A 26,365-nucleotide genomic window follows, 5' to 3' on the forward strand; every position below is an offset into this window, starting at 1 on the left:
GCGGGGAAAAACTCAACTCAGGCTCCTTGACTACGCTTCAGTTGGCCAAGTGCAAACCGGGATTCATTCAAACAGGCATGGATAGCCATTTGCAAGTGTGTGCCAGTGTATCTATGTTCTGGTTGCCTTTTATCCGTCCCTTTCTGGTGTTTTATTATGGTAATTCGCGTCGAGGACCATTAGACGCAACATGTGAAAAAAGGAGTTCTCTCCCGAAAACCAAACCATTGCAGCTGTTTTTTTCTGTGTTTTCAGCTGAATAAATACGCGGCATCGTACCAAATAATATTGTTAAGCAACAGTTGAATTAATACTCTCAACCTTAACTTTTATGTATAATGTAAATAATAAGTAATATATAGTTAGATATACAACATTTAAATAAATATAAAAAAAAAACAAATTTATTATTATGTCTCCGAAAATGGTATTCACTTTTAAATACATTTCGGCCCAAATAAAAGTTTAGTTAAAAAAAGAGATACGTTAATTTAAGCTCATTCTATAAATTTTTTACTTCCCAAAACTATTGAGTAAAAACTTTTGTTTAAATCTGGCTTATTAGAATACATTTTGATATCAAACAAAATATAACAAAATTTGAATAGATAAAATTACAGAACATGTTTTAGTTACACATATACTTGAAGCACGTTTTAAATATTTAACATTCCGAACTTATCCATTTTCAAATTAGAATCTGTCGAACTTAAGACCAAGAAAGCTAGCCACTGAGTGCCAAAAACACAGTGCCTCATTAAAGCGGCGAGTGAGCAGCCAAACGATAACAATTGTTGCCTAAGGATCTACTTTGTGTGTGTGACATAACACTGGCATGTCGCAGCCAGCTGGTGCTGACCTGGAGGAGACTCCTTTCCGAGGAATCCCATTAAATTAAATTGCATTTCACTCGGTTCTCGGTTCTCGGTTCTGGTACGCCTTTGCGCGAGCATCTGCCTTATTTGCTGTGTGCTGATTTGCCACCTAGGAGTGAAGTGGAAGGCTGGCCATAATCTAATATTGTGTCGCACCACTGAAGCTACAATTTCATTTGCATGGACTCGATTTGAAGCTCTCCCGGTTAATCAATTGATTTTACCTTCGCTGACTTGGCACACAACACACAACCTGTTGAACGGTCGTCAGTCAACGGTGGATGACTCGCCAATCGGTGCACCTAATTCAATATGCATCGATTCTATCGCTGAAGTCTTGGTTTTATTGCATTGACTGCTCGATGATTTGTCATGTTTGTTATGTGGGTAGTAAAAAGTGAAATGCACTTCACGGGCATAAAAAACTTCATCAGTTTCCTTTCTGCAGGCAAATTTATTTATTTGTTGCCGCCATCATCGGGTTCAACTTTTATGAGTTCGCCTCATTAAATTTTCAATTGTTTCCGGCGACTTAATCAATTTTTATTGGCAAGCCCCGACTAATCCTTGGCACTTACAAGTCGAACATAGATATTAATGGTCTCTCGCTTTGTGAATCTTAATGACCGACCATTAGGGGCGATTACTATGCGGTTGTGGGTGAGTGGGTGTGTGTATGGTCAGTTTTTGTGGTCGGGAATTTTACAGGAAATCAATGGACCGCCCAAGGGGCGTACAATTTTATTAGCGCAAAATGATTTCATGTGCCAAATATTTGGCAAAATTGACGCCGACGATGGCCGTGCTGTCCCAAATGGCCTTGCTAATGGCAGACATTAACGGGGCGTATGCGCAATCTGCGTTGTCATGCAGGACACGCGTCGCCACTGGAGTTGGCTTTAAGTGCACTTTGTCCTCAATCCCTGTGTGCAGTTAATGCCCGCTTATCGATGGGCTACATTTTCAGAACATCGGTTATTGTTACGTTTGCACACGGTAAAAAATAAAGTATAAGAATAATAACTGAGATACTGTTTCTTTTTTTCTCGTAAAAAAAAACAAAAATTTTGAACATTTTACTTTGACATCTAAGAAAAATTGGAGCTAGTTACATCTTTTTAAGAGATTGACAAAATTCTCTTGGACCTTGTCGGGCTACAACCTGGTTACTAGCAAGAAGGGAAAAAGCACTTCCGTGAATTTCAGTAGCCGACTCGTCAAGCTCTTTTTCGCGCAAGATTGAGCAGATACCGTCTTCAGCGTCGTCTTTGTTTGGAAATAGCTTGATGGAACAAGCTTTTGAAAGGAACAATTTGTTCCGCCTAAGAAGTTCAGTTTTTATTTAATGGCTTTTGGCTTGAATTAAATTATAGCTTGTTCTCTTTTTTGTTTTTAGGTATTTGGTACAACAGTGACCACCGCGATTGGGTACGCGTTGCCGGACGATAGTACCCATTGTACCCTGTCAAAGGGTTGAGACCATCATCGCTGCGCAAATCATCCTCCGCCAGCAACAGCAGCATCAACAACGCCTGCCCCCCGCCGCCGCCCACGCCGCACCAAGTGAACCCCGCCAGCAGCAGCAGCACTCCGCCCCACTCCCATCCGCATCATTACCCGCTGCACCACCATCCACATCCGCATCCGCATCCACATCCGCAGTACCAGAACCACAGCCAGAACCACCAGCACAGGAGAAGCAGCAGCCAGTCCAGTCACACCAGCCACGCGGATAACTCGAGCGGGTTGGCCACCAAACCGGCCATCAATTTGCTCGGCAACCAGCTGCAGACCAACTACTTTGAGTACCCGCCCATCGCCATCGCTCCTGGCCAGGCATTGTTGCACCACCGCAGTGCTCGCACCGCAGTCTCCACACCTTCGCTGAACTCGCAGCAACAGCAGCAGCAGCAGCAGCAGCATCACCAACGCCCAGTCGGTGGACAGTACAGTTCGGCCGTTGCCAAAGCGGCTGCTTCCACCGCCTGTGCGCTTCTCGCCACGTGCCACGTGTCCAGAGATTCCCAGTTCGATTGCGATTGCGATTGCCAGCAGCACCTAAAACAGAACCAGATCCTGATCCAGACCCAGACCCACACCTCGCAACACCAGGACCAAATCCCGGAGGAGCAAAAGCCGAACGCAAGCAAAATGGGTCGACGCGAGATAAAGCGCTCCAATACCAGTGGATCCACCACCAGATCCTACGACAGCGGCAGCGGTGAGTAATCCATGCACTGGCAAAAACAACTGACGACTTGCACATCATTTTCTGTAAAAAAATTGTGTTGTTGTCAATTTAGAATCCATGAAAAAAGAGTTCAATTAAGTTTACTTGACAAATTTTAAAGGAAATTAGTTTATAGGACCAAGTGCTGTGGATTTTAGGGCCCACCAATCAAAAAACATTTCCTGTCTAAGTGAAGTGGATCTCCCATTAAATAGAAAATACTTCAACAGTGGCGAACGAAGGGGCAGTGGGCGGGGCACTGCGTAATCGCCTTACGTCCTGCGATTGGGTCCCTGAATTCCATGGGAAATGACATTAGGCTGGCAAATTAACTCAGCGGAGATTTGTAGTCAAGCTGCCGCTGTCCTGCCTTTTTCTGGAATTGTTGGGCTGAGCAACTACAGCTCGAAATGAGAAAGAAATAAATTAAGAACACAGAAGTACTTCCATTGCGACAATCAATTGTTCGGAAATTACATTTATTAACTCGAAATGCTTTTAAATTATTAAAGATATAGTGGGTAATACATTGATTGCATTTCTTTGTTGCATTTCATTTTGCTAAACATTTCAACTGAATTATCAAAACAAACTAATAAACTGAATTACGTTTAGGCCACCCAAATAAGAGAAATAAGAAACATATTATACTTACCCAGCTGAATAGTTTATGTGGAAACAAAAGAGCAAACCGTACATTGTTAGTTTGAAACAGCATAAAATCTTTATTAATTAGGGCCAACCCCACAGGCACGACTAGAAATGGCATTTTGTGTATTCCAATGTTACCCTAAGGGTGCAAATGGGGCTTTCGAAACGCGAGGCTCTCGTCACAGACGGATTTTCAATGCATACATGGACCAAATAGAAGATTCATCCAGGGCATTTCAGGAGCAGCTGGATATGATAGCCGCGAGGCTCTCGTGGCAGTCGTAGTGTTGGAAGCAGTCGTACTGGGATCCATAATTTCTGAGGCCGCAGCAATATTTCGAGGCCCGATGGCAGTTGCTGCCCGCCTGGTAGCCGATCTCCTGGGGAAATTGGAAGGAGTCTGCAAGGAATGCGGGATATATATGTATATTAGATATGTGGCGGTCGTGGGTAGTGCTTGCGGTCTGGTGGCGCCAGATGCAGCGGCTTACCTTCCCTAAAGGACGGCCGACGGGCGATGGGCCGAGAGGCAGAGGCAGGGGGAGGGGCGAATCCGGGGGGTGAGAAGCCGGCTAGAGGCACGAGATTCGCTGCAATTAAGAGGCGTCAGCATGTAAACCATGGTTCCAAAGTGCAATTTAGTGGGTGCAAGGTGCGGGCAGTGTTGTGTACGGCTATGTTTGTGTGCACTTTCACCAATTGACTGCGTCTGCCTGCTCGGCTCTACTCACACAATTAATAAACAACGGCCCGGAGTTTGGCATTTAATGAGCAGCAGCAGCAGCAGCTGAGCCAACTCTACACTGTGCGATATTATGACAATATAGTGTCGGACTCTTTAAGAACATTTTCCTTTTTGCCATTTCTTAGTTAAGCTTTTAAGGCTCTATAAGCCTGTACTTATCTTTATGGCTTCAAAAATAATAACTTCAAAATTCTAAAGAAATACTTGAATATAAACTATTTAAATTATAAAATATTACAATTTGGTTTATAACGAAAATGAAGGTTCAACAAATAATTGCCCTAAAAATGATACAATTTCAATCAAAAAGCAGATTTATTTTCAAAAACATTTTACTCTTTTTATAGTTTTTATTTAATTGGTTAATAGTTGGTTTGTCATGACGAGCCAATTAAATCTATTTTTCTCTACGCCAAGTTTATACAGTATCAACCAAAGACTTATTTATATGTGTATGTGTGCCAATTACGGAGAAACAACATAATTATATACCCTAACTGAGTGGCCAGGGAAGGTGCAATTGGATTTGCAGGTGTAAATTGTGTTCTGCGGCACGATATAGACGACCAATTAAAAGATAGACCATCAATGGCCATTGGTCTTCTGGCAGCTGGTTAATTGATATGGCTGAAGGGATTGTGTAATTGCTATTGAATTGTGAGTGGATTACATGTCTGGACAGTCGATTGGCAGCCAATTAAACAAACATATTGAAGTCGCAGGAGTGAATTGAAAAATTTTAATTTGGTTTTTCGATTAAATAAAATGGATGCGTTAATTGGAAACACAGCTAAGGCAGTAATTAGTAATTGGAAACAGAACCATGTGTTAGCTGGGAGTTCTTGATAGTTACATACGTCCTTCAGCGGAATATGGAAGTCTAGATTATGAGAGAAAAGCTACAGTCGAACGCTCCGACTATAAGATACCCATTACTCAATGTCCTTTAAGGAAATAATGACCTTACCCAATAGGCGTGATTACAAATGTGGATGATGAACAGGAGTTTGAAGAGGCTTGACCAGATTTTGAAATACTCTCTACTACATTATTCTACAAGTATTAGATATTAAAATACAAAACCACAATGCTTAATGGCCGATTTATTAATCATACTGTTATGATTTTGAAGTGTTGAAATTAAAAAAATTCGTAATGCAACTAAAATGCTTTGGTTTTTCATCGCTAAGCGGGAAACATATATATTTACAAGAGCAAAAACTTAAAATGCGTTAAATAAATTAAGTTTGTTTTCTGCGAGTTTGTGCCAGTTTATTAAAAAAAGCCGGGAAGCAGCCGTGATCGGTTCGCCGCCTACGGATAGGCGTTCAGGACCTTTGTTAACGCACCGTCGCGGATTTCTTGATCGGCGCACGGGTTAATGTCCCAGAAGGCGCCGTGACAGTTGAACTCCTCGAAGCAATTGTACCGGATCTTCTTGGAGTCGCCGCTGCAGCAGTTCACGATCGCCCACACACAGTTGCTGACCTTGGGCGCGCTGGTGGGCGGTGGGTTGGCCGGCCTTGCCCCGGGTCTCTGTGTTGGGGCCGGGGTTCCCGCACTGGACTCGAAGTTTGGCGCTATCAATTCACAAAGATGGTAATAGGTCAGGTCGAGTTAAAGAGAGAAAGCGATAGTCAAAGGAGGCTGATTAGGTAGCGGTTAATTAGCAAAGCACTATGCTATTTACGTTTCGAATGGGTTCTGAGTTCACTTAAAGCTTTAACAAGAAGCCTCACTTACCTCTCCTATCGTCGTTATCTGGTACTTGAACGCCGAAAATAGGGCCACCAACTGAAAAGATTTTACGATTAATTAAATTTAAAAAATAAACAAACAATTTTGAAAATAATTGACGAGTGTTGTCAAATGTGAGAATTTAGTACTAAGTTCATTTAAATATTTACAAAGATCCAAACAAATACAATTATTAAGAGTTAAACAACAGTAAAAAATATTTTATACATAAAATTCGGGTATCACGTTTAAGCTGAAGAAAAATCATTTTTAATTGTGTCATATAACTTAGAATTTAGAATTAATGCATTATGCTTATTTTATGTGCTTAAGATAAGGTGTTACCTACCTGGAGCGCTGTCCATGATAGTAATAAATGGGGTTTTAGTAGTAGTGCTCTGGTTATAAACAGAGTGATCCGCATTCTTTGGATCTGAATCGTGTATCAAATCGAATTCACCTCGGGTATTAACAGCATCAGGTTTCTGACCGTCGGATTGCTGTGTTTTAAAATAGTTTGTTTGCCCATATCTTCTATCCTTCTCTTCCGTCAATTTGGGTTTCTTATTCGACACCGCGATACTAAAATAAATAAATGGAATTTGTTATTCACTCATTCATGTGTGATTTGCAACTCATTCTTACCGATAGGTTAAATAATAGTGCTTTTCTGCGGGTTTGTTGTCAAGATAAAATTGGATAACTCTCTGACTTTCCACATTTTGAAGATCCCGGCGCTGGCGGCTATGGTACTTCTTGGGAAGCTTTCCCAGCTTGATGGGTTCTGCCAGCTGGGCGGCTTCTATCTTGCTGACTGGAAGAGTTTTAAGGTCGTCCGACAGAACGATCGGCTTGTCCGGCAGGACATCAAAAAGGATCTTTTCCCCCTCGTTCTCCAGCTGTGGCTCCGCACGATGGTGATGCGTTCGCTTGTGCTTCTTGTTTCGTCCAGAAGTTGTCTCGTTCTTGGTGGGATCTACTTGAAATTGACAGTTACAATTGAGAAATGTGTTTTATTCCTATATAGGTATATACACTCAGAAAACAACCAAGAACCGAAATTACCTAAATTCTGGAACTGGACCAAATTTTAGCGCCATCTTAAATTAATTTTTCCTAAATTTAGGTAATTTTACTTAATTTGTATAATTTTTAAATTATTATTCCCAAAATGTTGGTAATAATGTTTATAATGTTGGTATAATGTTTTTTCTGATCAAAATGATTAATTTGCCGCTAAAAAGTTCAAGTGGTAGCGAAGTGATTTTAGTTTTGCCTTTCAATTTTCACGTTTGATTTGCTTCCATTATGCCGTTAACTTACCATAATCTTCACTGACGAAGTCCTCCTTGTACATGATCACCGGATGATCCTCCTGCATGACGCCATTTACGAACTTCACTTGATGGATCTACGAATGGAGCTTGTGAGTATGGGAATATCGGATTTGATTTCATGCTGGAACCCCCACAAACCTCCACATTGTCGGCATCTGGCGGTATGATGGCCAAGTCGCTCTCGTCCTCCGTCGAAGGACGACCGGCGGTCTGGGCCACCAGGCAGACCAGAAGGCCAAACAAGAGCGCCGGAAGTCTGCGACTAGTTCGATTCATCTCCGTCGGTTTGCTTGCGGGTCTGCAATTGGCAGCAAGCAAAGATGGTGCATTAGTTCCACGGCCCCGTCTCAACTTTGTTTTCGCAGTTCAATCTCAATTATGTACTTGACCCGGCGCCATCCAAAATATAAAAGAAACTTAAGACCCTGGCAAACTCAAACACAAACACACATCAGGCAGGACAACCACCGATGGCAAAGTTTTGAAGTTGTAAATTTTGTTGCGGTTTTGTTTTGGCTTCTCGGATCGGGATCAGGATCTGGCTTGGCTCGGTTTGTCCGGGCTTGGTTTTGGTGTTTGTTTTAAATTAGACATCAAGTTGAGTTCAATTTTTCTTGGCTTTTGTTGCCGGTTCTGCTCTGTGGCAAACTTTTGAATTACTTTCGTTGGCTTTCTGTTCTGCTCTTTTATTCCCGCCCTTTATTGCTTATTTATTCTTTTTCTGGTCCCGAGCACGTCAAAAGCTTCCAGCCATAACTTGTGGTCGGTCTCGCTGAGCGTTTCCAAGCGGAAAAAACTTGTTCGACACCGAAGGACAATGGCTAAGCACTTTAGCATTTTAATATTCTGTGCTGATCCTTAGGCTTCAACTAACCGTCTGCTTTCTCAAAATATATTTCCCCTGCCAAATTATTTTTTCAGTATTTCCGATGGTGCTCTTACTTTGACCGTTTGAATTAGACTAAAGCAAATGCTCCAAATGGTTCTCAATATATGTATATGACATGCGTCAGTTAGAACAGATGTCTTTTACGAATATCAATGTCTCACTCTGTCAGCTAAGATAAGAGAATACATTCTATTTTGCAAGCGAGATACCATAAAAGTCTACGTCACAGATTAAATAACAACAAAATTAGTCACAATTTTACTGGAAAAGTTGCTGACAATTTCACAATTATCTTATTGACTGCTTTAGAATTTTAATAAATATCTGGATCATACCAATTTCGTACACGTTAGTATTATGCTAAAGGGCTATTTTAAGGGGTATATAGTTTCCCTAATAAAGCTTGTGAAATTTCGATGATTGATTTATGAAACCTTCCTTCTTTCCCTGTTAACCAAACGACAACCAATTAGAGAAAGAAAAGCATTACATTACCAGCCAAAAGGGAAAACCTGTAGCCGTAAAAACACAGCTAACGGAAATTAAAGGGGAACGAAATGGGAGTAAAAGGGGCAGATTATCCATAGACAGTGTTAAATCATAAATCATCCGAGCCCTTGATCAAACTAAATCGCAGTAATTGAAAATTCCTTCATTGACGAGTTACCCAATCGAATTTGTACGTAATTATTACCAAAAACGTTTGCATATTTTTACCCCAACAGTGTTGCGGTGATTGCTAGTTTCTCATGTTGCTGTGTATCAGACGGAAAAACCTAAACCAGGGTCAATGTGAATCAAATAAAATAAATTTGGGAAATGCATTTCATCCTTTCGGCGGCAGCTGTTGCCCATAAAAGTATGCTAACGAATTCACCGTTGCAACTATATACAGTATAGACTGACAGTTCTACGACCACACAAGCACTCATACAAAAATGCCAGGCAATCGGGTGCTAAGCCACACAACTAACCCTGCTTATTGAAGCTGAAAATATTGGGTCAGGACCCAAGGACCTGGAGCAGCACAAAAACTCGATTTCAAAATTGTGTGAATAGCCAACGGAAATTGTAAGTTTGTTGGGGGAATTACCCCCAATTTGTTGCTACAACAACGGCAATTCAAGTGAGCCACAAGTGGTAGATGTATAAATGAGCATGGAAAATAAACTGACAAAAAAGGGATATTAAATCGTTGCCCACTGGTTCATGAATATAAAAACCCTGTTTTATTTTCACAGCGCAATCCTTCTTGCTGGCCACACATGTTGCACTTCTCTCTTTTCTGCTTTTAGAATTTCCATTTAATATTCAGTTTTAATATTAGGAAAGACTGCAGAAAAAAACCGGCTGCTCCTAATTGAATTTCGGAAGAAATCTATTTTAAGCGTTGATATTTTTGACAATTTTGACAGCGACCGCAATTTTCTCGAATATATACAATTTGTATTTTTTTAATATTTAACCCGAAGTATTCTAATTTGGTTCGAGCCAATTTTGGCCAGAAACTACAAGCTTTTTTAATTGGGTTCTTGCATGTACAATTTTTGTGTAGCTTGCAGCTTCGCCCAATTGGATTTAGTTGATGTAATAAAAAGTTGGATGACCCATCCAAATTCAGGTGAAAAAAATCCAAACGATACGACGGACATCTTACAGCTCGGCTATTAGCCGTATTAAATGTGACGCTTATAATGATGTCAAATGTGTTTGGGCATTATTCATAGCACGATTGCTGTCACCGGCCATTTTAATAATTATATGCAAAGTCCTTGCAGTTCTCACCTCAGCGCACCGCTGTGCAGACCATCTGCGGTGCTTCACAAAGGCAAATTGAATTTCAAGAGCGGCAAGGTTGCCACAAAAACGGTCTGCCCCGAACCCGAACACCACAGGCACCCCAAAGACTCCCCCGAGTCCAAGGCACACATGCAGCCGAACGCCGATTACCACTCATTAGAAAGTCATCGGCAGCGGGGCGAGTGCATTTTGGCCAACGGCCAGCTGTAGCGCAGCCGAACCCGGGCGAACTGTGACCTGGGTCGGATTCCGTATTCCGTAATACGGATGCCGGGCCCGCTTACCCGTAAGTGCGGCCATTTGTTCGCAAACACTGTGGCCCCGAAAAGATGATGTGGTCAGCCAAGTGTAGCCCACCTTAAGCACTCCACTGCCGCAAAACAACCTGGTCGACGAGGCCGATTACACTAAGCAGCAGCAAAATATTATAAAACAATTTTAACTGATTACCGAAAATCGTTTTTAATATAATGGTAACAAGTTCCCTCTACTACATTTTGAAAGACTTATTCCATTTGTTTTAAGCTACGTAAAGCAAACGTTTGTGATCTGTTATTGTCAAACACAGTGCAAACTTAGATTTTTAAAGAATTTTTTAAAGAAGTCTTAAAATATAGTATTTTACATGTTTATATTAAACTTTTATAATAGGAGAATTAAGATCATTTTTCATTTAATGAAAATTAATTAAATTCTTAATAAAGAAACTGCTGTTTATCTTATTGTGTTGTCATCTAAAGAGTAAAGTAAAGTAAAAACTTAAGTTTTGTTTCCCAGTGTCATCGAAGCAACATGTCCTGTGGCCTCCACCTACGCTAAATTTGCTTTTCGGGCCAGTAACTGAATGGCGGGCAAAGCCATAAAGTGGCACGGAAAATCGGATTTCATTAGTTTTATATTTAAACAGATACAAATATAGATAAAGATACGGACATACTTCAGCGGTGGGGCTGGGCAAACACACGGAAATGTTCGATCAGAGAGAAGGTTGCTAATTGATATGGAAATTTGGTTGCCGGCCCCAGGCGAGCAAACTCATCAAAGTCGGAAAACTCATTGCATTTGCGATTAAAGGCAAACACTGTGGGGTAAACATGCAGCGAGGTAAGGAGATGCTTCAATCGCGACTGCCCTCGTGCCATATTGAATCCACTGTTTGCTCTGACCTAAAAATACGCAATAAACTGCTTGCTTTTTTCTTGGTATGCTCATCATGACGTCGATGGTGATGATCAGCGAAAAGTTGTGAGTAAAATCCCCCGAATGTGATTTTGAAATGATTTTTTGTACTTTTTGTGTGTACCCAGTGTTTACGTTTACGCTGGCCTTAATAGTGTTTTTTTTAGCAGAATTCGTTCATAAATTGTTTATGCCAGAGAAATACGATAAGACTTTGGTTGTGGTAGCCTTTGTTCCTCCTAATTGGCTTACGAGCATGACGTGGCCTCAGATGCAAAGACAGACTTATCCTGGATGTTTTCCTAGCTGAATTTAAGTGTCAAAGTGTCGCACATCGAGGCAAGTCACGTAGTTGCAGCTTCAATAGAATGCAAATGTCGTCAGGTAGCCATAATAAAAACCATATGAAGACCAATCGAACCCTGTGCAAAGTGCTATTGGAAATCCTGCATAATTGTGATGTTGCTGTCGATGCCGAATCGATGTAGGTCAGTCCTACTGGGGGATGTAATTAAGCTGCTCGAATTTTTTGCATACAGGTTGCATCGGCCACATGGCGTGTTCGTAATGCGATTTGGCCGCTCAATGGTGCGTATACGTAACATGGCCCTGGCCTGCTGTCAGCAGTCGCCTTTTTTCACTCTTTTGTTTTGGTGTTTGCGTTATTTAACGCACACAAAAAAAAACAATTTTTTTGTTGTCCTCCATTGTTGCCATTTTTACTTTTTTTACTTGTGTGATTTTGATCTGACTGGAAGCCTGCCTTGCAGCCCAACGGCAGCCAACTTTTCTTATTATTGTTCAAAATGAAATTTATGCGGCACGCACACTCACAAACACACAAAGCAAAGTGGGGCATCATCATCTAGTGAGAAACAATGCAAGTGGAAAATGTTTTCTTCTATTCTTGTCAAGTTTTTGTTGCTCATTCCGACCGAAATGGATATACAATATGTTCTGTAGGATGAGGCGTAAAATGCAGTGATCAATTCCAGCGAGCAATGTGCAAGGCATTCATTATCACTCCACCTTTGACCTGAATCAAGTGGCTTGCGTGGGCCGTTGGTTGAGGTATTGGTATCGGTATCAGATGCTCCTTTAACATCCGTCAGGGACGTCAGCCCACAAAGGATAGCGAGTGCAGCGTGTATGAGTGTACCAACTGTCACTGGGCTTTGTCCTGTATGTCCTGAATGTCCTGAATGTCCTGTCTTCTGGCTGATGACGAGCCAACAACAGGGACAATAACGAGGGAATACAACAAAACACACTGGCTGACACATTCATGGGAACTTAACTTCATTCGCAATGCCCGACATCAGAGAGCCTTACCCTATGACAGCGGCACGAGCCGCAAACGAAAATTGCGAAAATACGGGAGGGAGTAGTGGTGCGTGGTGGGTGGGTGGGGGTTAGGATCTCCAAACGGAATGGGAAACAATATTAACATGTTAAAAGCACAACAAGTACCAGTCTGTCAAGCACTAGGTAGTTGCGGTCTGGTCGAGCTCCTCCCACTTGAAGTGCCGCCAAAGTTGATGGCACTTTGTGAGCAACCACTCGGCTACTTGGCTGCAGTTGCAGGTTTAATTGCAAAAGTTGCGCAAAGCCAAAGCCAACGAAATTATATGCACTCAGCAGCGGGATCTAAACGTCTTGGGCAAGAGGGAATGGCAAAAATATATAAATTCTAGCTAAGGGCAGGACGAGGGGTGGGAAGAGAAATGTCAGTGGCAGGCTGTCGTTATGAAATATAACTGGAAATAGATTATCCGGCAAGGTATTTTACCCGCCATCTTCCCCAAAGCACGGCCGATTTCCTTAATTGTTATGTCAACGCCTGGCCCACGCGGCGTATGATAAATGCCCCAAAGTAAGCAGCTGTGCTTACTGCTACTTACACAAGCATATTCATTGTCCTGGCAACAACGCCTTAAGCACTTAGTGCTTCCTGCAGCCGGATCGGCTCAACTGTCATCCGGCAAATCGCCGTTTTTATTCTGCGTGCTTTGCATTTATGGCTCGGATTAATTGAAATCCTCAACTTCCCGCCGAATGTACTCTCTTATTGAGTTTTATCTATTATCTGTCATTTTGTGTATTATTTCTGCGTATATTTAGTGGTATTGTTGAGTTTTCTTAGATGCAATTTGAGTCTTTTACTGGCTCTAATGGTGTAAATGTTATTAATAATATAATCAATAATTTAACTCACAACTTTTGAAATATTGTTTGATTTTTAAATTCATATACAAAATTGGGTTTTGGCAGGGAACATTTTTTTAACTAAAGCAATAGTCGATCTAATTACGAACATAAACGAATTGTTGTTTAATCATAAAATGTAAAACTTAACAATGATCCTTTAGTAATAGTCATCTGCAGTAAACTAAATTAAATAAAGTCGAATAAAATCATGCAACAATGTAACAAAAATGTTTAAGTGAACTAAGTATTTTGTATTTTAACATTTTATATTAGATTTAAGTAGTAAGCTTTCTTTATTAGTCGCCTAGGCTTCATGAGTATATTTTAAATATATATCTTTAGAGCTAAAGCTAAGACTAAGACTTTCTGGCGATGGTCTGGCTTCGGGGCAAAACTAATAAGGTCATTCGCCGACTGCCGGGATGTTGGTTCAACTGTCGACCGAGCAGGCAACGCACAATTGACAGCTAAATTGTCTGTCAATTTGTCTCGCTGGCTGAATGCGTTATCCTGTCTATTTTTTGTGAGCGTGTGAGCGTTTGAGCGTGTGTGGTGCGACCATTGTTTAGTTTGGCCAGAACTGACAGATTGCCATTATCATGGACGCTGTTGCCGCTACTCACTGTTGGATGTTGGGAAGGCTTCCCGCCCTTGTGCGACTGCTAAACTGTGGCTTCAATTGGACGCCCATCCTTTGCATGTGCCTTTGTCACTCCTCGAATGGCCCTCCGTATTTGTTTAGACGGTTCGCTATTTGGGCACATTTTTTGGGGCTGCCCTAAATGGCAAAGTTCAAACGCCGGCTCAACTACCCAGACACAAATGGATCCGCTGTCCCGTTTCGTGTCTCATCCCGGCTCCATCTTCCCTTTTTTCCTGTTTTTTGGGTCTCATGTGTGCCTTCCGAGACTTTCGCTTCGTTTGCTCCGCATTTGTTTGTGTATTTTGGCACACGTCTATTTGTGTTGCCCGACGGGCCTACCAAGGACAAGGACGAATCCGAAGGATTTGCAGCCTACTCACTGTGAGTGCGGTTGTGTTTGTTGTGTTTGCCCAACTGCGGCATTGGTGGCAGTTCCTTGAATAATGCAAAATAGTAGCATCAAATAACGGCACCGTAAGTGACTTAAAGTTTTAATGAAAATGCCAGACTGGGGCAAACACCCCCCAGCAGGCGGCACTGCTACAAGTGCGGCCCAAACATACGTACATTAAATATTGAGTGGCTTTATGGCATTGCCCCGTAGTGCATATTAAATTTGGCATAAAAAGAAAGTGTCAGCTTCCTCCGCCATTAAACTTCTGGCTGGGTATTTTCAAATGTTAATTCGATTCGATGCTTCAATTCAATTTAACAGCCAACAAATTGGCATTTTGAACCAAAACTTTAGCTGTCACTTGTGTCCAGGAATTTATGGGCAAATCAAAGACTCCAAGTTGGCCGGGAACATCCTGGAATTGTGGCTGCTTATTGATTGGGCTATTTTGATGGCCCACAACTCAGTTAGTATCTGCGGTCTGTGCGAAACCCTGAGCCGAATGTCGGATGACCACAAAACTTTTGCACAGACTTTCACAACATAGAGGTCAAGTCCGAATGACCAGGAAGAAATGGTGGCTTAAGAGCAACTTTACTCGGAGTTGCAAAATGGATTAGGCACAGGTGAGACAAACGTAGTAATTTTACGGGTGAAAACATTGCGCATCTTGTATTGCCTGATGCTGTCATTTCCTTTAAACATGCCTTGATCTGTTTATTTCGCTGAATAATATTTACACAGCTTAAACCAATCTTAATGAACCTATTCATCAGCTATAATTCTCGTATATCAATAAACAACGATGTTATGTTCCATTTAGGGTGACATTTTTCAGCCACAACATTTGTAGGTGACTAATCCACAATATTGTCACTTCGGGTATTAAATGAAGCCACATTTGTTATGGGCACACCCAAAGATTAGGTGTCCAAATGCAAATGACGCATCCTGTTGCTCTGGAAAATGCACTTAACTTGGCTCGAAATGCAGAGGCACGTTGCACGAGTTCAATAAATCTGAGGCGTGTCGAAATTTCCGAATTTGTCGATGATTGATGGGGGCGTTGACGGGGGGCGTGGCCTGAGCGCCCACAGACACGCGCTCCCAAATGCGGTCAATTAGTCAAACAAAAAGCGTTTTCGCTGCGAAGCTAGTCCTTGCCAACCCGAACTAATTAAAACACGCTGAGCAAACTCAACGGTTTCTGGGCTTCTGGGAAGAGGGATTGCGATTGGGGCTAGAGTTTCGGGATTGGGTTTTGGGCTTGGGTTTTTGGGGAGTGGCGGTAATAAGCACGTGCCACTAGGATTAGCGGGGTCGAGACGCTTAGTTTCGATTATTGATGGGAAATGGAAGCGCCACACCCTTTGCATACAAATTCATGTCGGCAGGCGGAAGGTCAGCGGTAATCGAGTACGACAAGCAAGCTAAATATTTGCAGGTATAACGTAGCCAAAAATAAGCAAATATATATAAGCTAACAAATGATTCATTTGACTTTCAGCCGAATTTAATGTGATTAGTAACCAGGATTCCCAATGCAGACAATGGCGTATGGTAATAACGATGAGCTTGAAATATTGGGAGAGATTCAGACAATAGGCCACCACTTCCAAAGCCATTGTATGATCTCATGCGAGTGACATATTCACCGCTTAAAACCATCAAAGCCACTGAGCATGACCGAAACATATATATGTTTTCCTTCTTGAGCTCGGGAACTCTGATTCCAAAAGTAATTATTACATCCGTACATCTAATCACTGATGCTCATTAGCCAGCGGATATATAAAACGCTACCTAGATCGGACTCATAAATGGCACACGCTATTTATTTATGATTAGACCCGTAGCTGATTTTTTGTGCAGCCATTTGTTTGCTCTTAGAGACAGTAGTGGTTTACCCTGTACTCAATGATACTTTAATTATGCAATAAAAAACTGCTACTTAAAAAGAAAAGAAATTTCAGCTCCGTGTGGTTGAAATGTATTGGCTAATGGATGCACAGTATAATTCGCAAAACTCAATTTTTTTTAGGGCTTTAGAGTATCAGCGCTTTGGTTGCTCGACTTAATTGACGTCAGTTGAGGTTTTTTCCCGTTTAATTTAAAGCCATTACTCGCTTTAATTATAGGAATTTATGACAATGTTTTGATCAAATTACTCTAAAGTTGAGAGCAAGACTTCAAATTTAATTGAGGGTTTTCTTGAGTGTTTGCTTATGAGACTTTTGATTTGAGACTGAAGGTCGTTGACAGGTGTGATGATTAAAGCTCAAGAACGGAAGAACAAGAATATGCCATTAAGTGGGCTATACAAATAATCGAACTGGTTTTGCGTTCGATTACGTCAGGTCTACAGCTTTAACTGGTTGGCTTAAGCCATGCATCATAGTTATTACTATTTACTATATGCAAATTAAACCTTTCATGAACCCAGAGTGCATAAAACTAGAAATTTTCTTGAAAATTATGATTTCACTTCAGAGTGAATAGTGAGAAGGGGTAAAAGTTACAAGCCACAGCAGGCGTGGGAAATATGTCATCAGCCAACCTCAACCTCAAGTCTCGACGTGCGCCTGTGGTTTTGGGCTTAGATAAATTTAATTCAATACAGACTGCAGGCAATTAGTTAGCTCGTGCATCAGATGATAGCCTGTGTGTTTTTGAGTTGTCTACAGTCTGCCTTTGAGGTGATTATTTACTTTAAAAATAGCACTTGCATCCTAGAAAATGGCCACGATGAGCCATGGGTAAGTCATAAAAAGTTAAGATTCATGACCAGTGTTTGAACTATGACTAATGCTTGTGGAAATCCAAGAATCTTGGCTTTCCCAAAGTCCACGACCGATAAGAGAAACGACGTCACAAAACAGCCAAACAATAATAAATACTATTAAAAAAATAAAGAACAGGCTTTGTGGCTAAAGAAAAAAATGACAAATTAAAAGCAAGAAAGGAATCAACAATAAATATGGGCGAAGTATAAATAAAGTGCAGACAAAAGCCGGGGATTACCGTGCTCAAAAATGTGAGTGGGAAAGTGCCATGAAAGAGGCAAGAACAAGATGTCGAACTTGAAATATTTGTGGACCAAAAGGGCATACGTTCACGCAGACATCCTCACAATCGTGGACACGTGCAGAGCTTTAATTATGTGCGAAGCGAGAAGTATCTTTCAGATACTTTCAGTATCTTTCAGCTCCAATGAAGACAATGAGAGGCAACGACACGTTTCGTTTGCTCTCGGCCAAATTATGTGCTGTGTACTCCTCTTAGTCGCTGTCTCAGTATCAAAAAAGCAGCCCAAGCCGAAAGACAAACAGCATATTAAAGCCCAGGCCCCCGCACCAAAAAGCGTACATATGTCGGCGGTTTTTTTGTGTTTTGCCAAATTAGCAAAAACTGGTTTACGCAGGTACTCTGGTTAACTGGAACCCCGAAGAGCGTCGACTGGGGAACTTTGGGGCTAAAAAGACAAACAAAAGCCGTTTTGCTCATTAGTCGTCTCTCCGCCGCTCACCAGTCAAACAAACTCCGCTTGTCGTTTTCGCTGATATCAATGGGATGAGCGGGAAGGTCGAGAGAGTTTTTGCCCCCAAACCGCCTATAAACACACCGCCCACCGCCCTACAGCCCCACCTATCCAACCGAAAGACTAATGTATTACGGCATGATGACAGTTCGGCAGTCGGCCAACAAGTGAATCAGAGCACAAGCGGATTATGTATAAAGGGTCCTCTGTCTGGCTGTCTCTAGATATAGGGAAAAATATCTGGGACAATTCCAGTTTTGAACGACACAGTCTCAGGAGCGTGAGCTCTGCACCTCCACAATCCGCGAAACGAGTTAAACTGGCTAAAAGGTGTTTTTTCCTATATAAGCGGCTGTTCTGATCAATGACAATGGCCCTCGAATCGTGATACAAATCGTAATATCTACCTATAATTGTTGATTGGTTTGCTTATTGTTTTATAAACTTGGAATGCAATCGTTAAGAAGCTGATTTGTTGTTATTTAAACTGCAAATAATTATTAGCTACGTGCTTTGATCTAGAAACGAAGGAACATGTTATCGACTAAACATTTTGGAAAAGATATAACATATAATATTTTCTTTTATGAATTTTACAAAATTTATTTAGATATATATTACTTTGCATAATTTGTAATTCATACTTTTAATATAAACAAATAAACATTGCTGTTTCTTTAAGCTTTCAAAAATTTTTTTAATACAAACCGGCTTGATAACCTTAGAAATACTTCCAAGAAAATCAACTTTATTGCTGTATATAAAAAAGGTTCTTTAAACATTTTCATAACTTTATTTTTATTCTTGTCAAGAGAGTATCAAAAGGTTATCAAAAGCGAAGGACTGTTATCAACAAAAAATAGAAACAATAAGCTTGGAAAGTTCATCAGATAATGCGATCCCCTTGGGTTATAAGAATAACAATTTATGTTAGCTTGAAAAAAAATTCTTTGAAAATCAAATTTTTTGCAAGCCAGCAAAAACGGATGGTAAATAAAGCAATACTGCACATAAAAAATTCCTACCATAGTCGAACGGGAAAGAGGGATGAAAAACTCAAACATGGATTAAATGCCCTTTTTATATGGAAATTTGTTGCACTGGCAAAAAGCGCATGCCGATCAGAAGGCCAACTGGTCGAAAGCCAGTCAATAACCATTGGCAAAATTTGCCAAGCCAATAAACCAATTAGGACCCCTGGGATATGGTGCGACCAAGCACATGTCTCAGCCGATAAGCCCGACCGAGCAGATGACACTCACCTATATGGCTACTATATGTTTGTGCCGAGCTATCTCTCGATCCCACTCGCCAATCTTTTCACTTCGAAGTTCGCGTTAAACAGTTCTTATATAGCTTTTAGTCTGCTCTCTTGATTTAAGAAATTGAACCCAATAATAATTCGTAAGGTTAATTGTCGTTATGCTTATGTATTCACAGTTCTTTTTAGCGTATTGTACTCGTGTATGTATCTAGTTGTTTATATATTTTGCTTAGCTCTTTGTTTGTTTTTGGTATTTATCGCGCTCACGTTTACTTTTTTCTTTTATTTTTTTTTTTTTTTTTTTTTTTTGCCTTTATGTTATTTTCGCGGATCTCTCGCACAGGCAGTGCTTCCCGCGAGATTTTCGACTTGGCACTGATGTTATATCTCTCTGGTAGACGACTATATGTATAGACTTTAAACTGGGCAAGACTAAATAAGAGAGGGAGACGGTTGGGGCATAAAAAGCTCTGCTCTTTGGTGCTCTCTTAACAAAACAATAAACCTATTGTAATGCCAGAGAAATGGTTTGTAGCGGATTGATCAAAGTCTCTGTGAACGGTACGTCACGATCATCGTCATCGGGCAAAGTCCTTCAACATAGTTCATCCATCAGCCATTAGGTTTTCCAGACACCCACAATGCGGGATCTTTGTGTCGGAAAATGATTCACAGCAGGAAACTGACAATGCGCTTTCCACATAAGGGAATGTCTCTGACTGAATCCACAGATGGCTGGGTTTCTAATTGTAAAGGGGAGCGCCCCGATGGCCAAGTGCATGTAGATGCAATGCTCGACTTATTTGCAGCGTTTTAAGTCACCGGCACAACCCAAGACACAAATCAAGAACGGGACTGAAATATGTCACGTTTACGGACGCAGAAACGGACTGACAATGACGAATGCTAATTGCACTCTTAGCCATCTCAACGAAAAGCCCATTAAACGGCACACAAATGATGCTGGAGTTTTCCCATTGAATAATGGCTAAAAATTATTGGCATCGTGAAAATGAAGGCCCATTGGCCAATAAAAATGCAAATGCAAATGAACCAACTTTATTATTCCATTTAAGAAATAATTGTTCAAAAAGGTTTTATGAGGCCATTACGTCTTAAAAAGTTCTAAAATTGTCGGCTATGCTTACAAATGTTTCCTTTTAATTAACAAACAAACTTTTTACTGATTTCTCAGTTTGACATTTTTAACGAACAAATTATCATTGAAACCCCTTTTCAAATTAAATTATAAATTAGAATTTGACGTTGAAGAAAAATACATTGCCTAAAACTTTTAACTAGCATATGATGTTACAACAATATATCGCAAACATTTTAACCCACTTTTATAAGTTAGATTTATTTATTAAATGGATATTGTCATAAAGGTTGTATTAGGATGATCTAAAAAAACTATAAAATATTTCGAAAACTTAGCTTAATAGTAAAGTTATTTATAAATAAACAAACAAAAAACGAAGTATTTGGTGAATTAATTATAAAATCGCATATAAAAAACCTTTTTCATTCAGAGGAAATTCTAAATGATTATAAAACAATACATAATAAGTGATAAGATGATGTCTAATAATATAATGATGTAATTTAATTCTGTTTGGAAAGAATGGAGTGATTGTAAATTCCCAAAACTGATTTATAAAAAAAAAATTTTTAAGTTGAGGAATGCAAATTGCTATATATAGCGACGACATCAAACCGAACATAAGACAGCCATAATCTGATAGCAGGCGTGGTAGTGCGGGTAGAGCGGTGTGCCCGCAGTCGCCACCGTACTTTTGTCGCGGGTTCGATTCCCAGCACGGTCGTTCTTAGAGCGATGTAAAAAAATAAAAATAGAAGAATAGTGGAGGGGGGGGAAAGTATTTTTAATGTAAAAGGGCATCCGTTGGATGCGATTTCATCATGGCATAATAGTTTGACTTTCCCATAGTCGAATAATTTCCGAATGAATCGCAGATTAATTAAGGGTTAATGCGCGTGTCTACTGACATTTGGAATAATGAATGACAGTGTTTCGTGCAATTTCCGTACAATTATATTTTATCAGATTAATTTGTCTATTTTTTTTGTTCCCTGCAACCAGCAACCACAAACTTTGTCGGCAAGTTCACGCAGAGTGTGCGGCGAATCGTGCAGGATGTGAAGGACGAGGGGGCGCCCAGCGGCATGACGCGGGACGAGGTGATCGAGACGAACGAGCGCCTGCGATCCCTGCGGCTGCGCCTGGAGGAGTCCTACGAAACGGCCAAGAAGGCGCTGATCAACCTCATGAACAAGTACGGCGACTCGAAGAGCCAGCGCAACATCTTCCAGCGCTATCCCATGCTCAAGCTGATGATTAAGGTTAGTCACACTTATCAATAGCAAAATTATTAAAACAAAATAAATGAATTTAAACAAAATAGATTAGAGCTCAAGGTCTATCTGAACCGTAAGTATATACATAGTAACGTGCACGTTTTAAAGCCATGGGTTTTAAGACTCAAATATGAAAGAGCTAAACAAAACAGATCTAATTACATACCTTTGAAATTAAAAATTATAGAATAGACATCATATATTTATTACTTGAGAATTAGAGTTCCTTCCAATGAAAATCAATGGGATGCGTAGGCTATCCAATTAAGAATCAATAAAGGATCAAGTAATTTAAAATAACTAATAGATCATATTATGCTATATAATTTGCATGCGTCAGAATATAAATATAATATTTACCGCTGTGAATAAAAAAATCACGGAAAGAATATATTCGGGTACTCTGATTGCTTGCTACTGAAAGAATAAGCTACTGCTGCGACGAGACAATCAATAGGAGATTACGCTTCGCGGTTCTACGAGGAATAACTTAAATTTGGTGTTCATAGTATATATTGTATATTCGAGATAATACAAAATGGTTGCACAGAACACTGAAACAAAAAAAAAAATAATCCTCAAAATTGAATGGTTCCTTTGGTTTTTTGGTGCTAGCGAAAATTAAAAAAGTTGTATTTTAAAAAAGGTTGGAGTTCATAAGATTTATGCCGTTTGCTGCTGCACGTTGAAAATGTTTTTTTAAATAAGTATTCTAACTTACTATGATATTCTGACTAATAAAATAACTTATATTTTGAAGTAATGATTAAGACTATTACTTATTTTTATATAAAGGAAGCCAGGAACGTGTATATTTTGACAATTGATTATATGCCCTACAGGAAGTCATCCGCCTGGAGACCCAGTACTGGACTCTGGTGGACATCCCGCGGCAGGAGAAGCAGGAGACGGTGCCCTCCTACGTGATGCGGGCCTGCTCGATTATGGAGAAGACGCAGAAGTCCGGCGAGGGTGTGAAGACCTCCGCCCGACTGGCTGAGGAGGCGGCCGAACGACGGGAGCGCATGGAGCGATTAGAACGTAAGTGGAATCAGCTGACCACTATGATAAATATTGAGAAGTAATCCCAATCATCCACAGATATGACAACTGCCCAAATCGAGCACGAGAATACGCAGCTGATAAACGACTTGTACCGCTTGCTGAAAAAGTATCTGGGACTGCGACACCTTATCCGTGTGCTGAAGGTGAGTGAAAATCGCGTCTGAGATCCCGATCTGATTATCTGATTCCGCAGGAGGAGTACGGCAGCTCCAAGATGTATCCCATATTTCCACGTTACACAATGCTCAAGGATATGATAAAAGGAATCATGCACGATCCCGACTACATGGAGGTGTGCCACGAGACGCTGGCCAACGCCAACTGAGCCGAGGGCACCGGAAATGGCAGGCGTCGCATGAGTGTCATTTGAGAGGGCCCAAAAACTAATAGCAATACCAATACAAACAGTAGCATACACAGGCGCAGGACCTAGGACCGCGGCAAGTGTGTACATATGTGCGCTGAATTCGCATGCGAATTTCTGAAGAATTCCGGAGTGATTTAGAAATTTCCGAACATCTTCTTCGAAACTCCTCCTCGGCGGAGGATGTGGGTTTCACAAACCTCCTTCGGCCCTTCTAGTCAACACTCAAAGGCAAGCAAAGACAAACTAATCAACCAACTTACAAACTAACTAACATCACCCAGACCCCACCACCAACCACCACCAACTGAACAAGGAACTATTTACACTACATTATCAGATACAAACACTTGGATGCTCTTCGGCACTAAAGTGCCAGCAAACAAACTAAAAGGCATTTATTTTAATGAACTTTTGAGATGAATACAAAGTAAAACCTACAAAAAACAAAAAACAAAACACAAGATATTTATTGATAAAATAGTGAACGAAATATCAAATGATAAATAAAACACAACTTTGTGTAATTTGTATGTACTTCTTACAATATCCTGAGCCTAGTATTATACACATAAATATAGAACATGAAATATAATTGTGAAATAACCAAACTAAACTGCAGCAGTTGATAGGGAGCTAATAATTCTTTGGTTTGGCTTGACCTTCCCACCTTTAAGTTTTCATTGAAGTAAAGATTAGCCGCTAGCAAAATATTATACTAATTACCGAAGTGTATCAAATTATATTAAATAAACCCCACGCCTAGATGTATTACTTACCTAGTTAGACAATATGAGGGAATTATTCCCGATCGATGTGAGCAAATACGAGAACTCTTAACACCTTTTAAGACAACACCAATTCGTGGAGACGTTGAGAAACCCATATCCTAGAATCTAACTGATTGTTGATTTTCTGTTTTGCCAGTAACTATTAGTAACAAGCAAATGCTTTATGTGTGTATCGAAACGTTCAGCTTTAAGTCCTCTACTACGCGCAAACAAGCCGAAATCAAAATGCGTATTTCATAAGTTCTGCTAAGATGTATGTTATTCATGTATTTGTTGTTGAACATACAGCTTTGCAATACCTCAACTGCATTCACTCAAATACAAAAGACCAAAGGAAAACCTAGACGAGCTTACAACTTTTTACATGAGCTAGAAGCCCACAATTTCCGTTTATGTTAGTTTCGATAGAAACTCTATTTTATTTACTGCACACTTAAACACCGGGGAACGAAAATGGCAGAAATGACAGGACCCTTTCTACTGCTATAACTCTACCGACACACCCACCGATACACAAAGGATAACACTGGCAGTGCATACTTATCTGTACATAAGCAAATCAGAAACAGGTTTTGGATAGCCGCAGCTATCAATGAAAGTGCAATTGAGTGCATAAATTAGTCCAACAATTGTTTGCCTGTCTATTGAACGCTTCACGGCTTTCAATTGCCGGTTAATTTTCCACTAACACTTACTTGGCGTCCCACCAATATTTCCGAACGCTTTAAGCTATATATTATTTATCTGCCTACCTCCCCAGCGTTTTATATCACATAGACACACATAGCTATCATTACCAGATAGCCTTTCAACAACAACAAAAATGAAACTGCATCAGCGGAATAACACTCATCATAAATAAATCAAAATAGATAATTGAATGTTGGAGAAGTAAATAAATTATCCAAATCCATATTATAAAGTGAATTAATGAAAATTAATTTAAATTTTTAAGACTAAGCGATGAGTTCTGTTGTTTACGTAGTTAAATGTTGAGCATTAAATTTGAATTTGAAAAATGTTTGTCGCAATTTACATATAAAGATGGGATATAAATGAAACAAAACATATAACACAAAAACAGATAATATACAACTATGCAATTATAGCTAAACTAACTAAAACTAAAATGTAATGATCAGGTATTAAAGTTTTGAAGTTTAATCAAAATAAATTAACAAATGTGTGCATGTAAGTGTGTGAATGTGGCAAATACAAACTTATTGCAATATAGAATACACAATGGAACAGTTGGGGCAATATTACTGTATACCTACGGAGGCATACATAAACCCAATAGTTATATATGGTAATGGTATTCGTATTATTATACAACTTATACACGATAAACAACATATACACGTGTAGCCGTACTTATAAATACAGATCCACATGAGGAAACATGAACGGTCGGTATTCCTACAAACAAAAAACTTCGTACAATTTTACCTTTTCAACATCTCAGTGTCTAACAAAAAGCATTAAATGTGTTTCCGCAAGGAAAGTTACCATTATATTGGATGTATAAGTAAAAATATGTGTCAAGACACTCAATAATATGAGGAAATCCATAAATACATTGATATGCAAAAGGATATAAACTGTTGTTTCATTTCCGCCTTACCGTTCACTGCGCTCTCTATCGGATGTACCCAATAGCCTCTTCTTTTCTTACTACATATTATTAATATTTGCCTTTTACATGAAATGATTAATTAAAGAAACGAAGACAAAAAGTGAATAAACATATTTAATTTAAAAAAAAAAAGTTTTCATTTAAAAAGATGGCATTGGAGTGCAATTCATTCGAAGACATTTACATATGTTGTGTATGTTCAAAAATATACAGGATTTTTAATGAAAAAAAAAACAATTAAAGATAACCCCTTAATTTTTTTTTAAATTGCGACCCTGGAATTTCACAAATGGCAGAGAGACGCCCACAATTGTTTGCCTTTATTATTCTACATCAATTTTACACAACTGCTAGCGACCTCTAGCTGTGGCATTGCTAATGGTGTCTTTTTCGAGACTATTTTACATTACATTTACGTTATTACATTTCATAAAAGCTCGAAAATTTGTATACCCTTGCAGAGGTTATAATAATTTCAGTCAGAAAATTGCAACGCAAACTTATCTCTCATTTTTAAGCTTCTGCTTAAAACATTCCCAAAAGGTGTCTTTCTATTGCAAGTAGTTTTTTAAATCGGGACGAGCGGGATTGGTTAACATAGAAACAATCAGAATATTATAAAATGAATTTAATAAAGCTG

At 39.9% G+C, this 26,365-nt stretch overlaps 2 protein-coding genes across 6 annotated transcripts; one reads left to right on the forward strand and one right to left on the reverse strand.

Moving 5' to 3' along the window:
- The first annotated feature begins 1,708 nt into the window (after positions 1-1,708).
- On the forward strand, positions 1,709-23,321 carry LOC108140351. The gene is made up of 6 exons (XM_041709092.1): positions 1,709-1,802; positions 2,347-3,096; positions 21,595-21,854; positions 22,712-22,910; positions 22,971-23,077; positions 23,128-23,321. The coding sequence occupies exons 1-6, from the start codon at positions 1,724-1,726 to the stop codon at positions 23,257-23,259; spliced, it is 1,527 nt and encodes a 508-aa protein (XP_041565026.1). The 5' UTR covers positions 1,709-1,723; the 3' UTR covers positions 23,260-23,321.
- On the reverse strand, positions 3,807-22,327 carry LOC108140579. 5 transcript variants are annotated; one of them, XM_041709090.1, is made up of 9 exons: positions 22,230-22,327; positions 7,714-7,873; positions 7,562-7,649; positions 6,884-7,217; positions 6,588-6,820; positions 6,245-6,295; positions 5,851-6,081; positions 4,248-4,346; positions 3,807-4,156 (listed from the first exon to the last, which is right to left on the reverse strand). In XM_041709090.1, the coding sequence occupies exons 2-9, from the start codon at positions 7,849-7,851 to the stop codon at positions 3,993-3,995; spliced, it is 1,338 nt and encodes a 445-aa protein (XP_041565024.1). In that variant the 5' UTR covers positions 7,852-7,873; positions 22,230-22,327; the 3' UTR covers positions 3,807-3,992. The 5 variants fall into 5 exon arrangements, with proteins under 5 accessions (XP_041565024.1, XP_017118949.1, XP_041565022.1 ...); XM_017263460.2 differs by lacking the exon at positions 22,230-22,327 and adding an exon at positions 19,489-19,857; XM_041709088.1 differs by lacking the exon at positions 22,230-22,327 and adding an exon at positions 14,275-14,709.
- Positions 23,322-26,365: the final 3,044 nt, after the last annotated feature.

The sequence above is a fragment of the Drosophila elegans genome, unplaced genomic scaffold, assembly GCF_018152505.1.
Source record: "Drosophila elegans isolate 14027-0461.03 unplaced genomic scaffold, ASM1815250v1 contig_476, whole genome shotgun sequence".
Classification (NCBI taxonomy): Eukaryota; Metazoa; Arthropoda; class Insecta; order Diptera; family Drosophilidae; genus Drosophila; species Drosophila elegans.

Coding starts and splice junctions, on each gene's coding strand:
- LOC108140351 (XM_041709092.1), top strand. CDS start 1,724: ATGCGCAATCTGCGTTGTCATGCAGGACACGCGTCGCCACTGGAGTTG. Junction 3,097..21,594: donor ATCCTACGACAGCGGCAGCG/GTGAGTAATCCA, acceptor CCCTGCAACCAG/CAACCACAAACTTTGTCGGC. Junction 23,078..23,127: donor ACCTTATCCGTGTGCTGAAG/GTGAGTGAAAAT, acceptor CTGATTCCGCAG/GAGGAGTACGGCAGCTCCAA.
- LOC108140579 (XM_041709088.1), bottom strand. CDS start 14,351: ATGCAAAGGATGGGCGTCCAATTGAAGCCACAGTTTAGCAGTCGCACA. Junction 6,082..6,244: donor AGATAACGACGATAGGAGAG/GTAAGTGAGGCT, acceptor GTGAATTGATAG/CGCCAAACTTCGAGTCCAGT. Junction 4,347..5,850: donor CGATCAAGAAATCCGCGACG/GTGCGTTAACAA, acceptor TCTTAATTGCAG/CGAATCTCGTGCCTCTAGCC.